Genomic DNA, 15,834 nt, shown 5'->3' on the forward strand with positions numbered 1-15,834 from the left:
TACAGAAATAATTGAATGCATTGATTTGAAAATAGAAAGCAAACAAACAAAAACAAAATAAACTTATGTCATATTTGGTTCATTAATATTCACAATTATTAACTAAAGTCAGTAGAGTTTGATTGATTCTAAAGGAGTGAGAAGAAGTGAGTTTATTTAATCCCACCTCTACCTAGTTACCTCATTTTACAGTTTTGCATTATGTAATCCAGTTCTGATCAGATCAAATGAAAGTTTTTTTTTATTCCCAATAGCAAATAATCCTATAAATAAAACAAAGGTTTTTGTGCTACTTAAATTGTACTGAGGGGTTTAGAACACATCTCTGAAATTAATTTGCTTGATCTATTTTTTTTATTTTAAAACTGTTAACTCTTGTAACTTCTATCCTGTTTCGATCCATATATATTTTCTTTAAGAACCTGCAAAAATACATCTATATTTTTGTCAGCAATAGAACTTTGATCCAAAAACACTGGAACACAAACAACCAACAAAACAAACTAATTCTCTGAAATCACTTACATTTTCCAAAGTATAAGAGAGTCAAATCAGAGAACAGTCGTTGTGTGTCTGGACATGTCCCAGTTTGATTATTTTGCTTTTTTGCAACTATCCTGGACAAATGAACGTCTCCTGAAGCTCACGGGATTAAGAGAGGAGGTGTGTGTCAGTGTGTTGACTGAAATCCACTAATGAATGCAGTTATTGCTTTATAATGTTATTTTATGTAACCGGGTAAAAACCGACCCTGACACCAGAAAGGACATAAAACCAGATCATTTTAGTATAAGGAATAGGACATTAAAAAAATGTAATTTTGTTGACATCGAGGTTCCTGACAAAGTCAAAAAGCCTGGATTCATTGTTATAGGAGGACTAAGAAACTGCAGGGTGGAGCTTAGGCAGGCGCCTAGAGTCTGGACTAAAGTGAAGCGGGATTTCAATCTTCTTGATTATGTTGGACAAACTCTAACAATGGTTAAATTCAAACTGAAATGGTTCTTTTCAGAGTATGACAGAGAAAAGGGTGTTTCAGCTCTCCGTTTTCTGGTTTAAAAAATAATTTTTAAATTTGTCTTTAAACTTTTTTGTTTCTTTTTTTCCAAAGGACTTTAAACGACCTTGTGTTCAAACAAACCTGCCTTTTCCTTTCAGCTGATCACCACTTATCCTGCACTGATCCACTCACCATATCAGTGCTTTCTATCACACCTTCAGTGAAATCCTCTATAATCGCATTAAAAAGATGCTTAAAACCAGAAAAAGGGAAAAAATAGCATATTCATCATTCTTTTCTCTCAGTCTTTGTAGATTTGATCTCCAGACATGTAAATATAATTAGAAACTACACGTTTTTACATTTTTGTTTAGGGTCAAAGTTCAAAGATGTGTGAGTTCCTATTTATGCTTTGAAGTACTTTTGATATGTTTTCTCAAATATATGTTTTAAAGCTTGTTTTAAAAAAGTAATTTTAGCTTTTATCTTCTTGTTTTTACTTTTTACGTCTCCAACGGTGATTTTTGTGATCCGTTACGCCCCTAACATTAACCCATAAACACCCATGGCAGGGGCGGAGCTACAGCAGACTAAGGTGGGGGCAGTCTGTCCGTCCCCTTGCCCCCCAACTTTTGAGTCAATATTGTTCTCATTTGGGGCCGTCAAATTATCCCGTTAATTGTAATTAATGAACTATAGATCTTTTGAGTTATTTTTTTATCGTGTTAATGTTATTTTCACATTGTTCGGTTAACTCCGTGTTAAAGCAAACCTCAAAGAACATTTTCCCGCTCATACCGTGGTCATTTACGAAAACTTTTTATATCAAATCAATTATTGGAACTTCCATTCTATTATATTTTTTTAATTCAAACCTTTTTTCACAAAAAGTTGACTTTTTAAAACGCTGCATTTCGCGTTGTCATGGTAACAGCTCCAGCGTGCGCATCTATTCTTGCCATTTCCTCTCAGAGGAAAGTGATCATCAAGAATCGTTAAAGCATCATTTCAGAGGGAAAGTTCACCTTTTGTTCAGACAAAAGCTTATATCAGACATAACTTTCTCATTTTTTCCTTCTAATGTTTATGATGAATATTTTCTGGAAGCATTTCTGCTGTTTTTGTGATGTGATAAATGAAAGACTCTGGTCCTCATGTTTTTGTTTTCAAATACTCCACTGGTGATGTCAAAGTAAAGGTTAACTTCATAAAGCCACTTTATTAGCTGTATTTGGATCAAATTGAGAATTTTCACAGCAATGATTAGATAATAAAATATTGGCATTAAACATAGATTAATTAATTACAGGTCACAATTAATTAATCGCCCCACAAAATAATCGCATGACAGCATTGGTCTCATTAAGAAATCATTAAAAAATATAAAAAAGCAATATTTTTGAAATTGAAAAAAGAAAATGTTATAAATATGTATTTTAATCCTTTTATCTGTAATGGTCCTCCTTCCTCCTCAATAAAATGTTGTAGCCCCGCCCCCTGACTCATGATGACATCAGTGTAATAGAAGAACATCATAAATGTGTTCTGTGGTCTTCTTGGTCTGTGGTATGTTCCACATAATGCTCAATTTCAGGGAAATGGGCAAGAAAAAAATCATTTCAAGACATCTGATCTACACTCAACAGAATGACTGATTAAGAGAGAATCTATTGAATATTCAGAACACAGACTATACATACATTGTTTTAATTAATACACATTCAAAATGACTATCTTGGTTTAATCTTCAGAAAGCATTAAAGCTCATAAAATAACAGATTCCCAGCTGATCAGCCTCCTGCGCTTCCTCCTCTGAACCACCAGGGCGGCCATGCATGCAGCTCATCCGTATTGAACCACACCAAGAGCCGCCACACTGCCCTTCCCTGACATAAATTATTCAGTCAATAAGTCTATATGTGGGTCTGAACATGGCAGGGCGGAGCAGCAGAGAAAGGAAAGATGGCTGGAGGAAGAATGTGGGTCACATGGATGACCTTTGTAGTGAAATTCCCTGTTCACCACAAACATTTAAAAAATGAATCTTTTCCTATGAAAAGAATCTCTTGTGACTCTTCAAAGTGAACCCTGGCATGATAAAAGCAGGCCGGCGTGTGTGATGGTAGCAGATAGATGGAGCTTTTTAGGTAATGGAGAACGCTGGGAGTGTGTGGTGGAAACAATTTCCCGGCAGTGGTGGAAGCAGCAGAAGCAGCAGCGTGTCCCGGGGGTGCTGCAGTGACTCACCCCAGACAAGATGGAGAGCAGCTCGGAGGGCACGGACAGTGTCCACTCAGGCCGAGGCCAGCATGTGCCGCGCTCAAATAAAGTTAGGCCGGCAACGCAGCTCCTCCCAGGCAAACGGCCAAACTCAGATTATACCATTTAAATGAAGGGATCTGTCTCTGCTTTCTGTCATTTTCCATCTCGCTCGGTAAATTTTAGCCCTGCAGTTTTAACATTGTATTACTGCTGGGAGGAGACAAGCAAACAAAAGCTTAAAATACGAGTCAGGAATCGATTTAAATAAATTAACGAGTTAATTGCTAAACTGGAAAAAAATATTATTTTTTTTCAGTTATAGGATTTGCCAGCCACTTATCTGCAAATAATCACAATAGGAAATCACACATAAATGTCCACATTTAGAACGTTTATTTTTAACCCTTTGAATCCTAGGGTCTAAAACTTTTGAATTTAACTCTGTATTTTGAATTTGAAAGACTATCTGCTCGCTTATTTGGTATCATTTTAATCAGAAAGACCACACTTAAGAGACACTACCTTTATTTTGTCATTTTTTTATGTTTTATTCACACACTACACATAAAATTATGTAAAAACTGAAAATTCCATCTGGAAAAATGGGTTCCCTTTTGCAGTAGAAAAAAACCCTTAAAATAATAAACAAACTGATTATACAACATAGAATTCATGTTTTAGGTGTAATTTTAGTACTTTATTCTTGCTATTTTTGTGATTTTGGTTCACCTTTTCACAAAAAGCGGAAAATATTGTACAAATAAAATTTACCTAGTTAAATATAGTGTTTAATCGTGATTAATCACAACACAAAAGTGTGATTAATTTGATTTTTTTGTAAGCGACTGACAGCAGTAGTTAAAAATACATGCTCTAAATGTTGAGATTTCATATTGTGAAAGTGGTCGGCAAATACTGAGGAAAAAAAAAAAGATTATAGTAATTAATTGGGATCAATTTTTTTCCAGGTTTGCAATTAATTAGTTAATTTGTTTTTAATCGATTCCCGGCCCTAGTAATTTACAAAAAAACAACTATAAAAGTAGCCAACAAACAAATGAACATGTTTTTGAATAAAATTACAAAGCAAATCAAGTCCAAGTCCACCTTATTTATTAAAATAAAAGATCCCTTTTGTCCAAAAACTACAAAAAATGCCATATTATCTCTTTAATTGAATGAATTCTCAGTCATAGACTATAAAAACGTTTTTTTTTTTTTTTAGACTGAGTTTTATTACGCTGATCCTACAGCTGCACGGCAGGACGTCTGAGGTCGTTAATAAATATTAACGCATTAATTATGACTGCGTGCGTTAACACTTAACTTTCACAGCCCCACTTAAAATGTTTGGTGGATCAGTGAACTAATATTGATAACAAATAACAACAACGCTGAGTTTTGGCGCCTCGTCTCCTCACCAGTACAAATGCTCCTCCACCATTTTCGTGACGGCTCTGGACACAGCTCTCTCCTGGGGGGTGAGGTTCTTATTCAGGTTGACGCCCAGCTTCTCCTCCAGAAAATCCACGATGAACTCGGAGCCCGACACCTGCTGGTGGTTGTACTCGATCCACGGCATCTTCCCCTGCGGCGACAGCCTCCCGTCAAAGTAGTTCTGTTAAAGGAAAACGGCGAATGTCAAAAGATGAAGACCTCACTGGTTTGTTAACCCTTTAACAGTGAAGCTCCGATGTTTATGTTGATTTACTGTAATAATTGTGTGAATGTTTACTACAATTAGAGTACGTTTTTCTGCACAGAAAAACTCAATCACACTTTCAGCGATTTCAACAATCTTGGTATTAAAACGTTCATCTTGTTCAGCACATTACTGCTTGTATTTTTGGTTTTATAAACTTTAGAGTTTTTGAAATATTAAGCAAAATATGCCACATAGTAAATGAATGAGGAACTATTGAAACTTAAAAAAAATAAGTAGATTTGCAACAAGCCTTTAAAAATATTTTGGCCATGTCTTCATCTTTTTTAGTAGTTTGAAAAAAAAAATTGGAGTTTACCTAGTATTTTAGCAACATGCTACGTTTTGGGCTAATTTTTCATCTACTGGGGTTTTTGGGCTAATTTAAAGTTTAGCTTCTATTTTAGCAACAAGCTAACATTTTTGTCTTATTCGTTATCTACTGAGGCTTTTTAGGCTAATTTAGAGAAGATAGAAGCTAAACCTTTAGCTTCTATTTTAGCAACATGCTAACGTTTTTGACTAATTTGTTACTCCTGAGGTTTTTATAGGATAATTTAAAGTTTAGCTTCTATTTTAGCAACAAGCTAACATTTTTGACTTATTCGTTATCTACTGAGGCTTTTTAGGCTAATTTAGAGAAGATAGAAGCTAAACGTTTAACTTCTTTTTTAGCAACATGCTAACGTTTTTGACTAATTTGTTACCTCTGAGGTTTTTATACGATAATTTTAGCTCAATAATTTTAGATAATTTTAGCAACAGGCTAACATGTTTGACTATTTTTGTTAACTGAAGAATTTTAGGCTATTTTGAAGTCTACCTAGAATTTAAGCAACGAGCTAGCTTTTTTCTCTAATTTGTTTTTTTGGGCTAATTTGGAGTTTAGATCATATTATTTTTGCAAAATTGGCATGTAATATGGATTTTTAAGCAATTTTTTTACAATTTTTTCAGAAATTTAGGTCAACTTCAGCGCTCTTTCATTGTTCATAGAAATTCTTTAGTCTTTTAGCAAATTTAGCATTCAACATTTCATCTTTTGCATTTTCAGGAAATCCTTTCAGCAATTAAGGTAAATTGAATCACCATTTTCAACAAAAAGCTTCAGCATCTTCCGCAACTATTTTCAGCAAAAAGCATTCACTCTGATCGCAGGTAATGCAACTCTTCTAGTGTTTTATTGTTAACACGATAATTCCAGCAGATTCTGAAGGAGAAAAATAGGTTGAGCTGCTTTTCTCCTTCAGAATCTGCTGGAATAATTGTGTTAACGGTTGAAAAGTTACAGTATGTTAAAGATTTTGTGTTTAAATTTCACCTCAGGCGTTAAAGGGTTAAAGTAAAACAAAGAAATAATTGGAGGAAATAAATTTAGCATTTGCAACTGCTGCTGATCTACATTGTCGTTATTTATGTAAGCTGAACTTTCAACTAAAAGCAAACTTCTCTTGAATCCTAAAGGGTAATCAAACCCTAAATCAACTTGTTTTGGCTGTTTATAACTATAAATAGGGCTTTAAAAGTAATGTGTGTTGATTGTTGCCAAATGTTTCACATATAAAATAAACTTGTTTAATTCATGAAAATATAGTCTAAAACCGGTCTCGGTCTATGTCTGATTGATTGATTGATTGGTTTATTTCAAGCATAGATTGAAAAATACAGGACAAAACACACGATTATTTCAAACTTATTACAGAAACAATTAAATGCATTGATTAGAAAATAGAAAACAAAAATAAAACACACTTATGTCACATTTGGTTCATTCATTTTTTTGTGATCATTAACTAAAGTCAGTCGAGTTTGATTGATTCCTTGAAAAGGAGTGAGAAGAAGCGAATTTATATAATCCCACCCATACTTTATTACTTCATTTCACTGTTTTGCATAATGATGTAATCCGGTTGTTGTATGTCTCTGGAATCCGAATTCTAAATCCATATTTGTCTGTCATACGAGGAAATGTTTCCACACATGTGGATGATGCAGAGCAGAAAACGCTGGAATATTGGGTATTGTGTTTTATAGTTACATCAGCACTGTGTGTATGTGTTTTTTTTATTTATATTCAGTTACATTTTCATTTCACTTCCAATGAGCTGCATGGGGGTGGTTTACTTTGCACCAGTGGTTCACAGGATGAAGGTTGCTAGTTTCCTGTGTAGAGTTTGCATGTGTGACTTTTGTCACAAGATCCAAAGAAAGCTAAACTGGTGACTCTACTGACCGAGCAAGTCATGCTGGAAACACTCCCTGAACTTATATAAAACAATCGTCGTTTTTTATTTTAACCTCTTTCTGTACATCAAACTGCAGTCATGTTCAGTCACTGCTTTTCTAAAATAGTTCAGGTATGTTCTGGAGGAACTTCATACAAGAACACAAAACCTAACAACCTTTACTCCTGAAATCTAGTGTGAACAAAATGCAAGTTTTCTGCTTTCAGCATTCATAAATTTGTCTTTCGTAGCCAATAAACACTGTGCATGTTCTGTTCTAAGAGTCAGAAGTTAAAATATTTTTGAAGAAATATCAATGTTGTTGTTTGCTTTGTTTAAGTCATCTGGTAACACTGTTATTGTACTCTGACATCACCTGATAAGGCAGATCCACCATGCGCAGGTATGTCTCTATTTTCAGGCAGAAGGGCGACAGGCTGGGAACGCCGTTCTTTGGTCTGGAGAACTGATGGAGGATGATGGCGTCTTTAGAGTCCAGTTCCTGCTCCTTCCTACATAAAAAAACAGAAGGAGAGAAGCATATGCTTGATAAATGTGCCAAAGGTTTCAGCTAAATGAGAGTGCTGCTTCTTGTTCCTTCACACAGCATGTCAGCCAGAAAGTCCTTTGGGACTTTAAAAAATGTGAATGTTTTAACTGAAAAACGTGTGATGAGAGGAAAAGAGAAACATTTTTAGCAAATTAGAATGAAATATTAGCAAAAATCTAAAAATAAAATAATGGAGCTTTAAAAAAGGAACTAAAAACAACTATTAGAATAAGATAAATACAAAAGGCAAATACATTTAAATTCTGCAGCTCTAAAAAACATTTATATTAAATACTGTGACAAGAGAAATGCATTATTTCAAGGCTATTTGGAAGCCTTAATGGTGCAGAAGTGGAAAAAGTCAAACGGGTTCAGACTGACCCTTCTGATATGTGGGATAAATCTATGAGAGTATAAAGTCTGTGAGTCCCTGTCATAATTGGGATTTGCTTAAATTATTTCCGTCAAACATTATGTAAGATTAAAGTCCGTTTGAACGTATGACCCCATTTTTCCATCATAAAGCTTCCATTTTTCATCGTGGGGCTAAAATAATCCCAAATTCTCAATTCCAGGAGGGTCAGAATATTCCAAATGCTCAGACTGGTTCTGACTGAGACTCTCCTGAGAACCTGGAGAATAATTCTTGACTTTTTGTCAAAGAGAATGAATGAACTTAACGGCAGCAGCAGGGATGTTTCCTGAAGAGAAAAAAGATTAAATCGTAAACCAATCAAGCTGAAAGCCATCACATCCTGTTTATCTCCAAGGTCAGTGGGATGTGATCACTGAACATCTGAAAGGAAAAATGGATCTGTTTTAGTGTGTAAAGAGCCTTTCTTGGGAAATATACCTTATCCTCACCTGCAGGTTATTATTTCAATGAAACTGACTAACTGCGATCTGGAAACCAAAGTAAAACAGGTGAAGTGACATGTTTGGTCATTTTTTTGTTGTTGGTTTGTGCAGATTTTGTTGTCTTGTTTAATAGTCTGTACAGATGGACATGAATCTTTGCTGCACAAATGGAACATTTTGTGTTTGTTAATGTTCCTAGAAAAGCCAGATATTTGCATTAAATCACTTGAACTGCGAATCTTAACAACAGTATAATTAAATCATCGAGCACTTATCTATTCTATAAACCTGCAGCTCTAGTTCAGACATTTATCTCATTGTTTAAGTGCTGCAATGATCATTAGAGTAGCAGACACTATGACGGTTTTCATAGCTCTAAACACAGAAACACACTCATTATATTGTATTATATTCTCCAGTTTATTACCTGGGATGCTATAGCTTTAAACAAACGTGAATTCTGCGCTTTGATTTGAGAAAACTCGATAATAAACGTGTCTATTCCTAAAAAGCACATGAAAACAGACACAGAGAAATAGTGTTAATTTAAATGACGTTTTTAGTGGTTTCTGATTTTTTGGCTGGTTGGAGCCGACGTGTTTAATTCTAGAGGTTAGGACTAATTTTCATGCAAGAAATGCAGAGCTAGCATCTGTATAGTGTGCCGTAATGACCATAATGCATCTCTTTTTGGTCTTTCTATGGGTGATACAGTGTTGTTTGATAGACCCAAGACCTCACCATAAAAACAAGAAAGATGTGGCCTTGTCCGTGACTCACACAGATTTCTCCTATTTCTCAAAATCTTGGTGTGGATGAGGTGATTTCCAAATACTTTTTTTTTCATTTAGTATTAATACATAACATCAAAATACTACTATATTAACATAAAACAGTTAATAAATGAAAAGGAGCAGAAAGAAGAAAATATCTGCTCCTGTCACTAAATCAACCCAATTAAATCAAAAAGTAACAAACTTTGCAGATTGATGCTAAAAAATGTTTTTTTTATTCAAAAGTCCACAACCTTTTTACTACAATTTGGAGAGCTTCTCTTTTTCTTTACTTCAGGAGGAGTCTGCCATTTAAAGACAAGCCATGACATTCTCAACAGACTCGTTCTTAGGTGAATTTAGTTGGAATTTATTGAATTTTCACAGTTTAAACAAATTTTTAACCAGTTTTCTGTATAGATATTGATGTGTACGATTAAAAAAACACCCTACTTCACCATATCTATGGTTGGATTTCTTTGCTGTTGTGTATAAACTGTTTCCATCCAGAAGCTTACAGGCTGAAACCATCATGATCCTTCGTGTCGCTGTCCACTCTCACGTGGTGCTGAAACCACTCCAAATCTCTCCACAGCCTGCCAAGTGACCAATGCAGGGGTGAAGTCTGCTGGGCTCTTTGCATCTCTTTTCCAGTCTGACTTACAAGTCACACAAAACACCCATACAAGTCTTTCCCAGAACATTCTGTTTTGTTTTTTTTCATCATGGATTAGGTGGAAGCTGCAGGCTCAGGTGTCAGCCTACAACCCACCACATGCAGAGGACAGATGATGCTGGCAGCATCAGCAGCCTGCACGTGATTCAGCGCGCGCGGGGGTGGGGAGGGGAAGGGGGGGTGAACTGTATGGAGCCACCGTAACAGGATGTGCAATAATCCTTCTAAATGACAGGGAGGCGTTATTCGCTCACACAATAGCCCCTGTTAATCACTTCTACTCGACTGGCTTCGTCCTCTTCCTTTTTTAGGATGGAAGGGCAATATTACGCACGCGCTCCTGCGCGGACAACCGAGCTGTACGTTACAGGAGCGCGTGCGTAATTTTTAGTTGGAAGGACAATTTACGCACGCGCTCCTGGAGCGTCTGGCACGAGATATGGCACCCGGGCGCGCGCCTGACAGTCACGCCGTGTCCTTGGAAGCGCTTGGAAGGAGGAAAACAAGGACTGGAAACCACAACAATCCCCGCGAGATCTGTGGAGGAGCGGCCTCCTCCTCCTCACAAAACACTAGAAACACTAGAACCAACCCGTGATGACTTGTACCTGATAGCCAGCAGCTCGTGCAGGAGGTAAGCTGCGGCGGCCAGCAGGGCTCCCCCTGTGATGTACAGGGTCTTCTTCCACCAGGAGTCCGAGCCCAGAACCGACATGATGCCTCCGTAGTCCTGCAGAGGAAAGGCGATGATGTATCCATACAACGACTGCTGCTGCTCGGAGCCGCACAGCCCGAGCGGCAGGCTGTGGTTCCGCCCCAGCTCCACCACACACGGCCGGGAGGAGGCCAAGCCGGCCGCCCAGTGCATCCTCCCACCCGCGCTCACCACCACCACCACCACCGCCCCGCGTCCTCCCGCCTGCGGTCCGCCCACAGCTGCATCCGAACCGCCGCTGCTCTCTACGGCATGGCTGCCGGCAGCTCCTCCGGAGAGGTGGAGGGAGTAAACATCCTGCCTCCTCTTCCTCCTCTTCGGGGTGAAGCTCAGCACTCAGCTGCTGCTGCTGCAGCTTCAGGGAAACATTGTCAACAAATACAGAGCCGCAACATCGTGACTTCCGGCACAACTTTCCAAAATAAAAGTTGGGTTGCAGATCAAATGCATTTTTGTTTACATTTATTACATTACATTTACCCTGCTTCCTATTATTTTTGCTATTTCTCTCTCTGTGTGAATGCTTTGTTTGAATAGCAAATCGATTTAACAGTTTCGAGGATTTTTGCTTAGGTAAACTTCAATGTCTGCTATTTTAGCATTAAGCAAATCACTTCAGCATTCCCAGAACAAAGTATTCATTTTTACATTATTGAAGGAAATGGAAAATGTCATATTTTTAATCATGCTACTACAGCTGCTGCTTTTACCATAGTCACTTTGTCAATTTTGCTTACGTTTCAGTACACAGGAGTTAAATCATCCGCTTTGGTCCCACTTTGAGTTTGAGACCTTTAACCATTCCGAGTGGTTTTTAATTAGACACTTGTGTGCCTAATAAAGGATGTCTTCTACTATATCCCTGCCTGTTTTCCAACAACCCTACCTGCTATATCCTAACTGGCTGAACACACCTGATCCAGGTAATCAGCCATGAACAAAACACATTTCTGGAGATCCTGCAGACAGACCAACCTTTGAGGCCTAGAGTTGACCAATCCTGAAAAAAATGAGTGAACTCCATTTTTCAAAAACGTAATATAAATAAGGCAAATAAAATAACTACCGGCCATCCACGTAGTTTATATTGTATTTCTTTGGGGAAAATTAAGGGATTGTGCAAAATTCATGGCACCATAGCTTTAATGCTGCTTCAACAGGGTAAATTAGTAAAACTTGGTTAAAATATGTTAAACATATTTTTTAGGTTTGGGGCCAGGCCTGTATTTGGACAGGTGAGCGTATTTGTGCACACATATTTGGATTAAGACCCGTCTTTGGACAGTGACCTGGTTTTTGATTTGCACATATCCTTGGATCATGGCCCGTCTTTGTCCCAGGGCCTGTGTTTGGACAGGGGCTTGACCTTGAACAGGGGCCTTATTTTAGGTCAGTAATCCATCCTTTGCACATGGTCCATCTTTGGGCTTTGACAGATGCATGTCTTTGGATTGGGGCCTGTCCTCTTATCATTGGTTGTCTTTGCACATGGGCCTGTCTTAGGACCAGGGTCTGGAATGTGACTCATCTCCTGTGATCCAGCACAGCTCTGAGGTCTGTCACCTGCTGCTGGTCTGGAATGCTCCAATATACATATACATATACATATACATATACATATACATATACATATACATATACATATACATGCATGCATGCTCAGATTCCATGCTCAGACAGGCTTTATTTATCTGTCGATCCAGAATACCTGGATGTGTTGGAGTTCCTGTTTGTTTATCTTTTGCCTTAAATGATAAAAAATAATAATAATCTGACTTTTTTTGGTCTGGGCGTTCTGAAGCCAGATAGTTGGTCATTTTAAAACGAGGATGAATGATGTGACAGTACAGGAAAACTGCCCATGCAAAGTCTAGCAAAACATGTAAAGCCTCTGTGTGCCTCCTCAACACTTTGACAGTCAATGGGGTGATCCTGGATTACAACCTCCTTCTCAAAAAACATCTACCTTAAAAGGCTGCAGAATCCAGTCAGGCACTTCCAGATTCTGAAGATCCCTAAAATGGATCTCCGTGTCAGCTTTGATCATCCTTAAGTGCTCTGTGTAACACAGCAGCTCATCATCAGTCAGTGTACTTGACACCTGAAAGCAGGTAGAGACACAGAATTGTAAAAAGATTATTATTTTCTTTTTTTTACAAATACGAATCAATAATAGTGATTGTAAAAATAACTACAAAAACTAGAAAACTAGCGATAATGCTAGTGTGAATGCTTTTGCTGAAGACGCTGAAACATTTTGCTGAAACTGGTGACGCAATTTACTTTAATTGCTGAAGGGATTTGATAAAAAAAATGCAAAAGCTATTTGTAAAATGTTGAATTTGCTAAAAGACTGGAAATTTAAATAAAGAACTATGAAAGAGTGCTGAAGTTGACCTAAATTTCTGAAAAATTTGTAGTAAAATTGCTTAAAAACCCCTTATACATGCTAATTTTGCAAAAACTTTGTGTGTTGCTTGACTACTAGCTAAACTCTTGCTAATTAGACAAAAACGTTAGCCTGTGGCTAAATTATTAGCTCAACTCGAAAATAGCATAGGAAACCCCAGTAGTAAATGAGCTAGCATAATGCTAATATAACAGCTCAATGTCAATTTTTTGGAAAATTACTATAAAAGATGAAAACAGACCATGAATACATTTGAAGGCTTGTTGCTAAGCTACTTAAAAAAAACTAAATTTGAAGACTTTCTCATTTATTTCCTGTCGGGAATAAGTTGCTCAATATTTCAAAAACTATAAAGTTCATGAATACCAAAAGTACAAGCAGTAATGTCCTGAACGAGCTTTCTCCAGAGTATTGAACACACTACATCTCCCAGCTGCCCCAGCGCTCACTCCCCAGATGCCACTCAGCCAACTCTCCTCTAACAATCACCCACCTGTTACTTAAGTTTGTCTGTCTCTAATATGGACCTTTCTGATAGTGTAATTTCAGATCTCCTGCCTCTTCTGTTTGATGCTGGTTTGTCTTGTGCTCCTGTTAAATCTGGCGCTCCTGTTCAGCGCTGCAGAGTTTTGAACTCTTTTACTGCTGCCTTTGACCACCTCTGTGTGCCCTCTTCCTCGTCTGCAGAGGAACTTTGTACTTGGTTTCACTCCTCCTGCCTGAACATTCTAGACTCAGTTGCTCCTTTTAAAACCATGAGACCTGGGGCCAAACCTGATCCCTGGTTTATTAAGAACACCCATGAGGTAAGGAGGGAGTGTCGTAGAGCAGAACGTAGGTGGAAAAAGGATAAGATGCAGGACTCTTGCCAAGTTCTAAAGACCTGTTGGCATCTTTACCAGAACACTGTAAAAAAAGAATCACATGACGCACATTTGTCTAATATCATTGAGACCACCATTACTGTCTTGTCTGTAACACATTGAAGACTATCAATCAATCAATCAATATACTTTATTAATCCCCTGGGGGGAAATTCATTTTAGGTCCTAAAAGATGGTCCTAAGCTTTTTAAGGTTTAATAACAAAAAGACGGGAGTGATGGCGTGTGGTCCTAGCACCTTCTGTGACTCTCCTCAGTGGAGCTGGGTCCTTTGACTCCTCATCTCAGACAGTCTGTGTTAAATCTGGGTTTTAAATGGACATTGATTTTAAACTTGACTGTTAAATCAGCTCAGTGGTAAAATCAATGACTGTATAAGTAGGAACCGGACCCCTCCCTTCTCGTGTTCCAAACAGGAAGTACCCACAGGTTGCCAGAAGGCCAAAGTCCCAAAGACTTCCATTGAGAAATAAACAGTTCTACTAGTGACACTTTTTCTTCTCTGAAGCTCAAAAACGCTTTGGAAAGGTAGAAATGCACCATATGAGTATATGCCATTTACCATTGAATTATCAGTTTTAAATTAGTTTAGCCGTTTCAGGCCTGAATTTATTTCCAGCTTTAAAAAAAAAACAAAAAAACATGGGTTTTTGATTTTAATTACTGTATATGTTAAATTAAAATCAGTTTTGAGCAGTAGTTGTTTGATTAGCATCCATTATCATCAAGGAATTAAAGATTCAAATCTGTTTAGCAGTTGTTTGGACGAAGGACCTGTGGGTCGGTGTGGATCCAAACATTGGTGTTCCTCTTCTGATCCATCCTATCAACTCTGTGTTAAATATTCCCATTTCCCTTCCTGTGCTCTAATCCAAACATCTTAATTTAGCTTTTTTTGTGTTTGTTTGTTTCCCATCCAAGATCTGTGCTTTCTTTACAGTCAGTGATTGTGACCAAAAATTAAAATCCTGGCTGCATTACAGCATACCTGCAAGTGAGTCAAACATTAGTCCTAACTCTTACCTGCTCCAGTCTTACACCTTTACTTTCTATCCTTCAGCCTTTAGTCTAATGCAACTGTTTTGCTTTTTTTAATCCCTACATGTGTAATCTGTCTTGCTGTTATGTATTTATTCATTTATTTGTCAGGGACATGGTACATTAAACAGCATTGCTGCCAATGCACCAGAGTTAGCTTGAGAGCTATTTTTCATCTGCTGTCCCTGGACTGATGGTAGAATTATCTCCTTATAAAAACATAAAAATAGAAACAAAATGCAATACAAGCATAAAGAAAGAAATAAAAAATCAGAAAAAGCACATAACATTTTTAAAAAGTGAAAATACATTAAATGAACAAACACAATCAGATAAATCATGACATTGAAATGTAAAATGGACTGTAGAGCTGCTCTTGTAGATAAAAACTGATGTCGCTTTCCTCACCACATTAACCCTTTAACACCTGACACAAAATCTTTAACTATGCAACTTTTCAACTGTTAACACGATCAACGTAATTCCAGCAGATTCTGAAGGAGAAAAGTGGCGTAAAAAGCTGCATGTTAACAATTAAAAAATGACAGTAAATCAAAGAACATAAACACTGGAGCTCCAATTTTAAAGGGTTAAGCAAGAAAAGGCTCAGAGTCAAATTTTAATTCCTAAAAAAATTAAAATCCTCCCATAGCAACCTGTCATAGTTTGATTAAATCAGCATTTTCTGATCATATATCAAACTGCTATTTTATGCAGACTGGTTCACCACAAGAACACAGTG

General features: G+C 37.3%; 1 protein-coding gene across 3 annotated transcripts in view; it reads right to left on the reverse strand.

The window, feature by feature from the left end:
• The window catches only part of faxcb (failed axon connections homolog, metaxin like GST domain containing b), a 22,539-nt gene that overhangs the window by 5,839 nt on the left and 866 nt on the right, over positions 1–15,834 (reverse strand). Inside the window, exons 2-5 of one of the 3 annotated variants that reach the window (XM_024268423.2) lie at positions 12,728–12,862; positions 10,655–10,776; positions 7,566–7,701; positions 4,684–4,880 (exon numbers count right to left, since the gene is read on the reverse strand). In XM_024268423.2, the coding sequence (XP_024124191.1) occupies positions 4,684–4,880; positions 7,566–7,701; positions 10,655–10,776; positions 12,728–12,862 (590 nt within the window). Of the gene's footprint in view, positions 1–4,683; positions 4,881–7,565; positions 7,702–10,654; positions 10,777–10,932; positions 11,147–12,727; positions 12,863–15,834 lie in introns of those variants that run through there. The other 2 variants (XM_024268425.2, XM_024268424.2) reach the window with 2 other exon arrangements.

Source organism: Oryzias melastigma, linkage group LG16 (genome assembly GCF_002922805.2).
Source record: "Oryzias melastigma strain HK-1 linkage group LG16, ASM292280v2, whole genome shotgun sequence".
In the NCBI taxonomy this organism is placed as follows: Eukaryota; Metazoa; Chordata; class Actinopteri; order Beloniformes; family Adrianichthyidae; genus Oryzias; species Oryzias melastigma.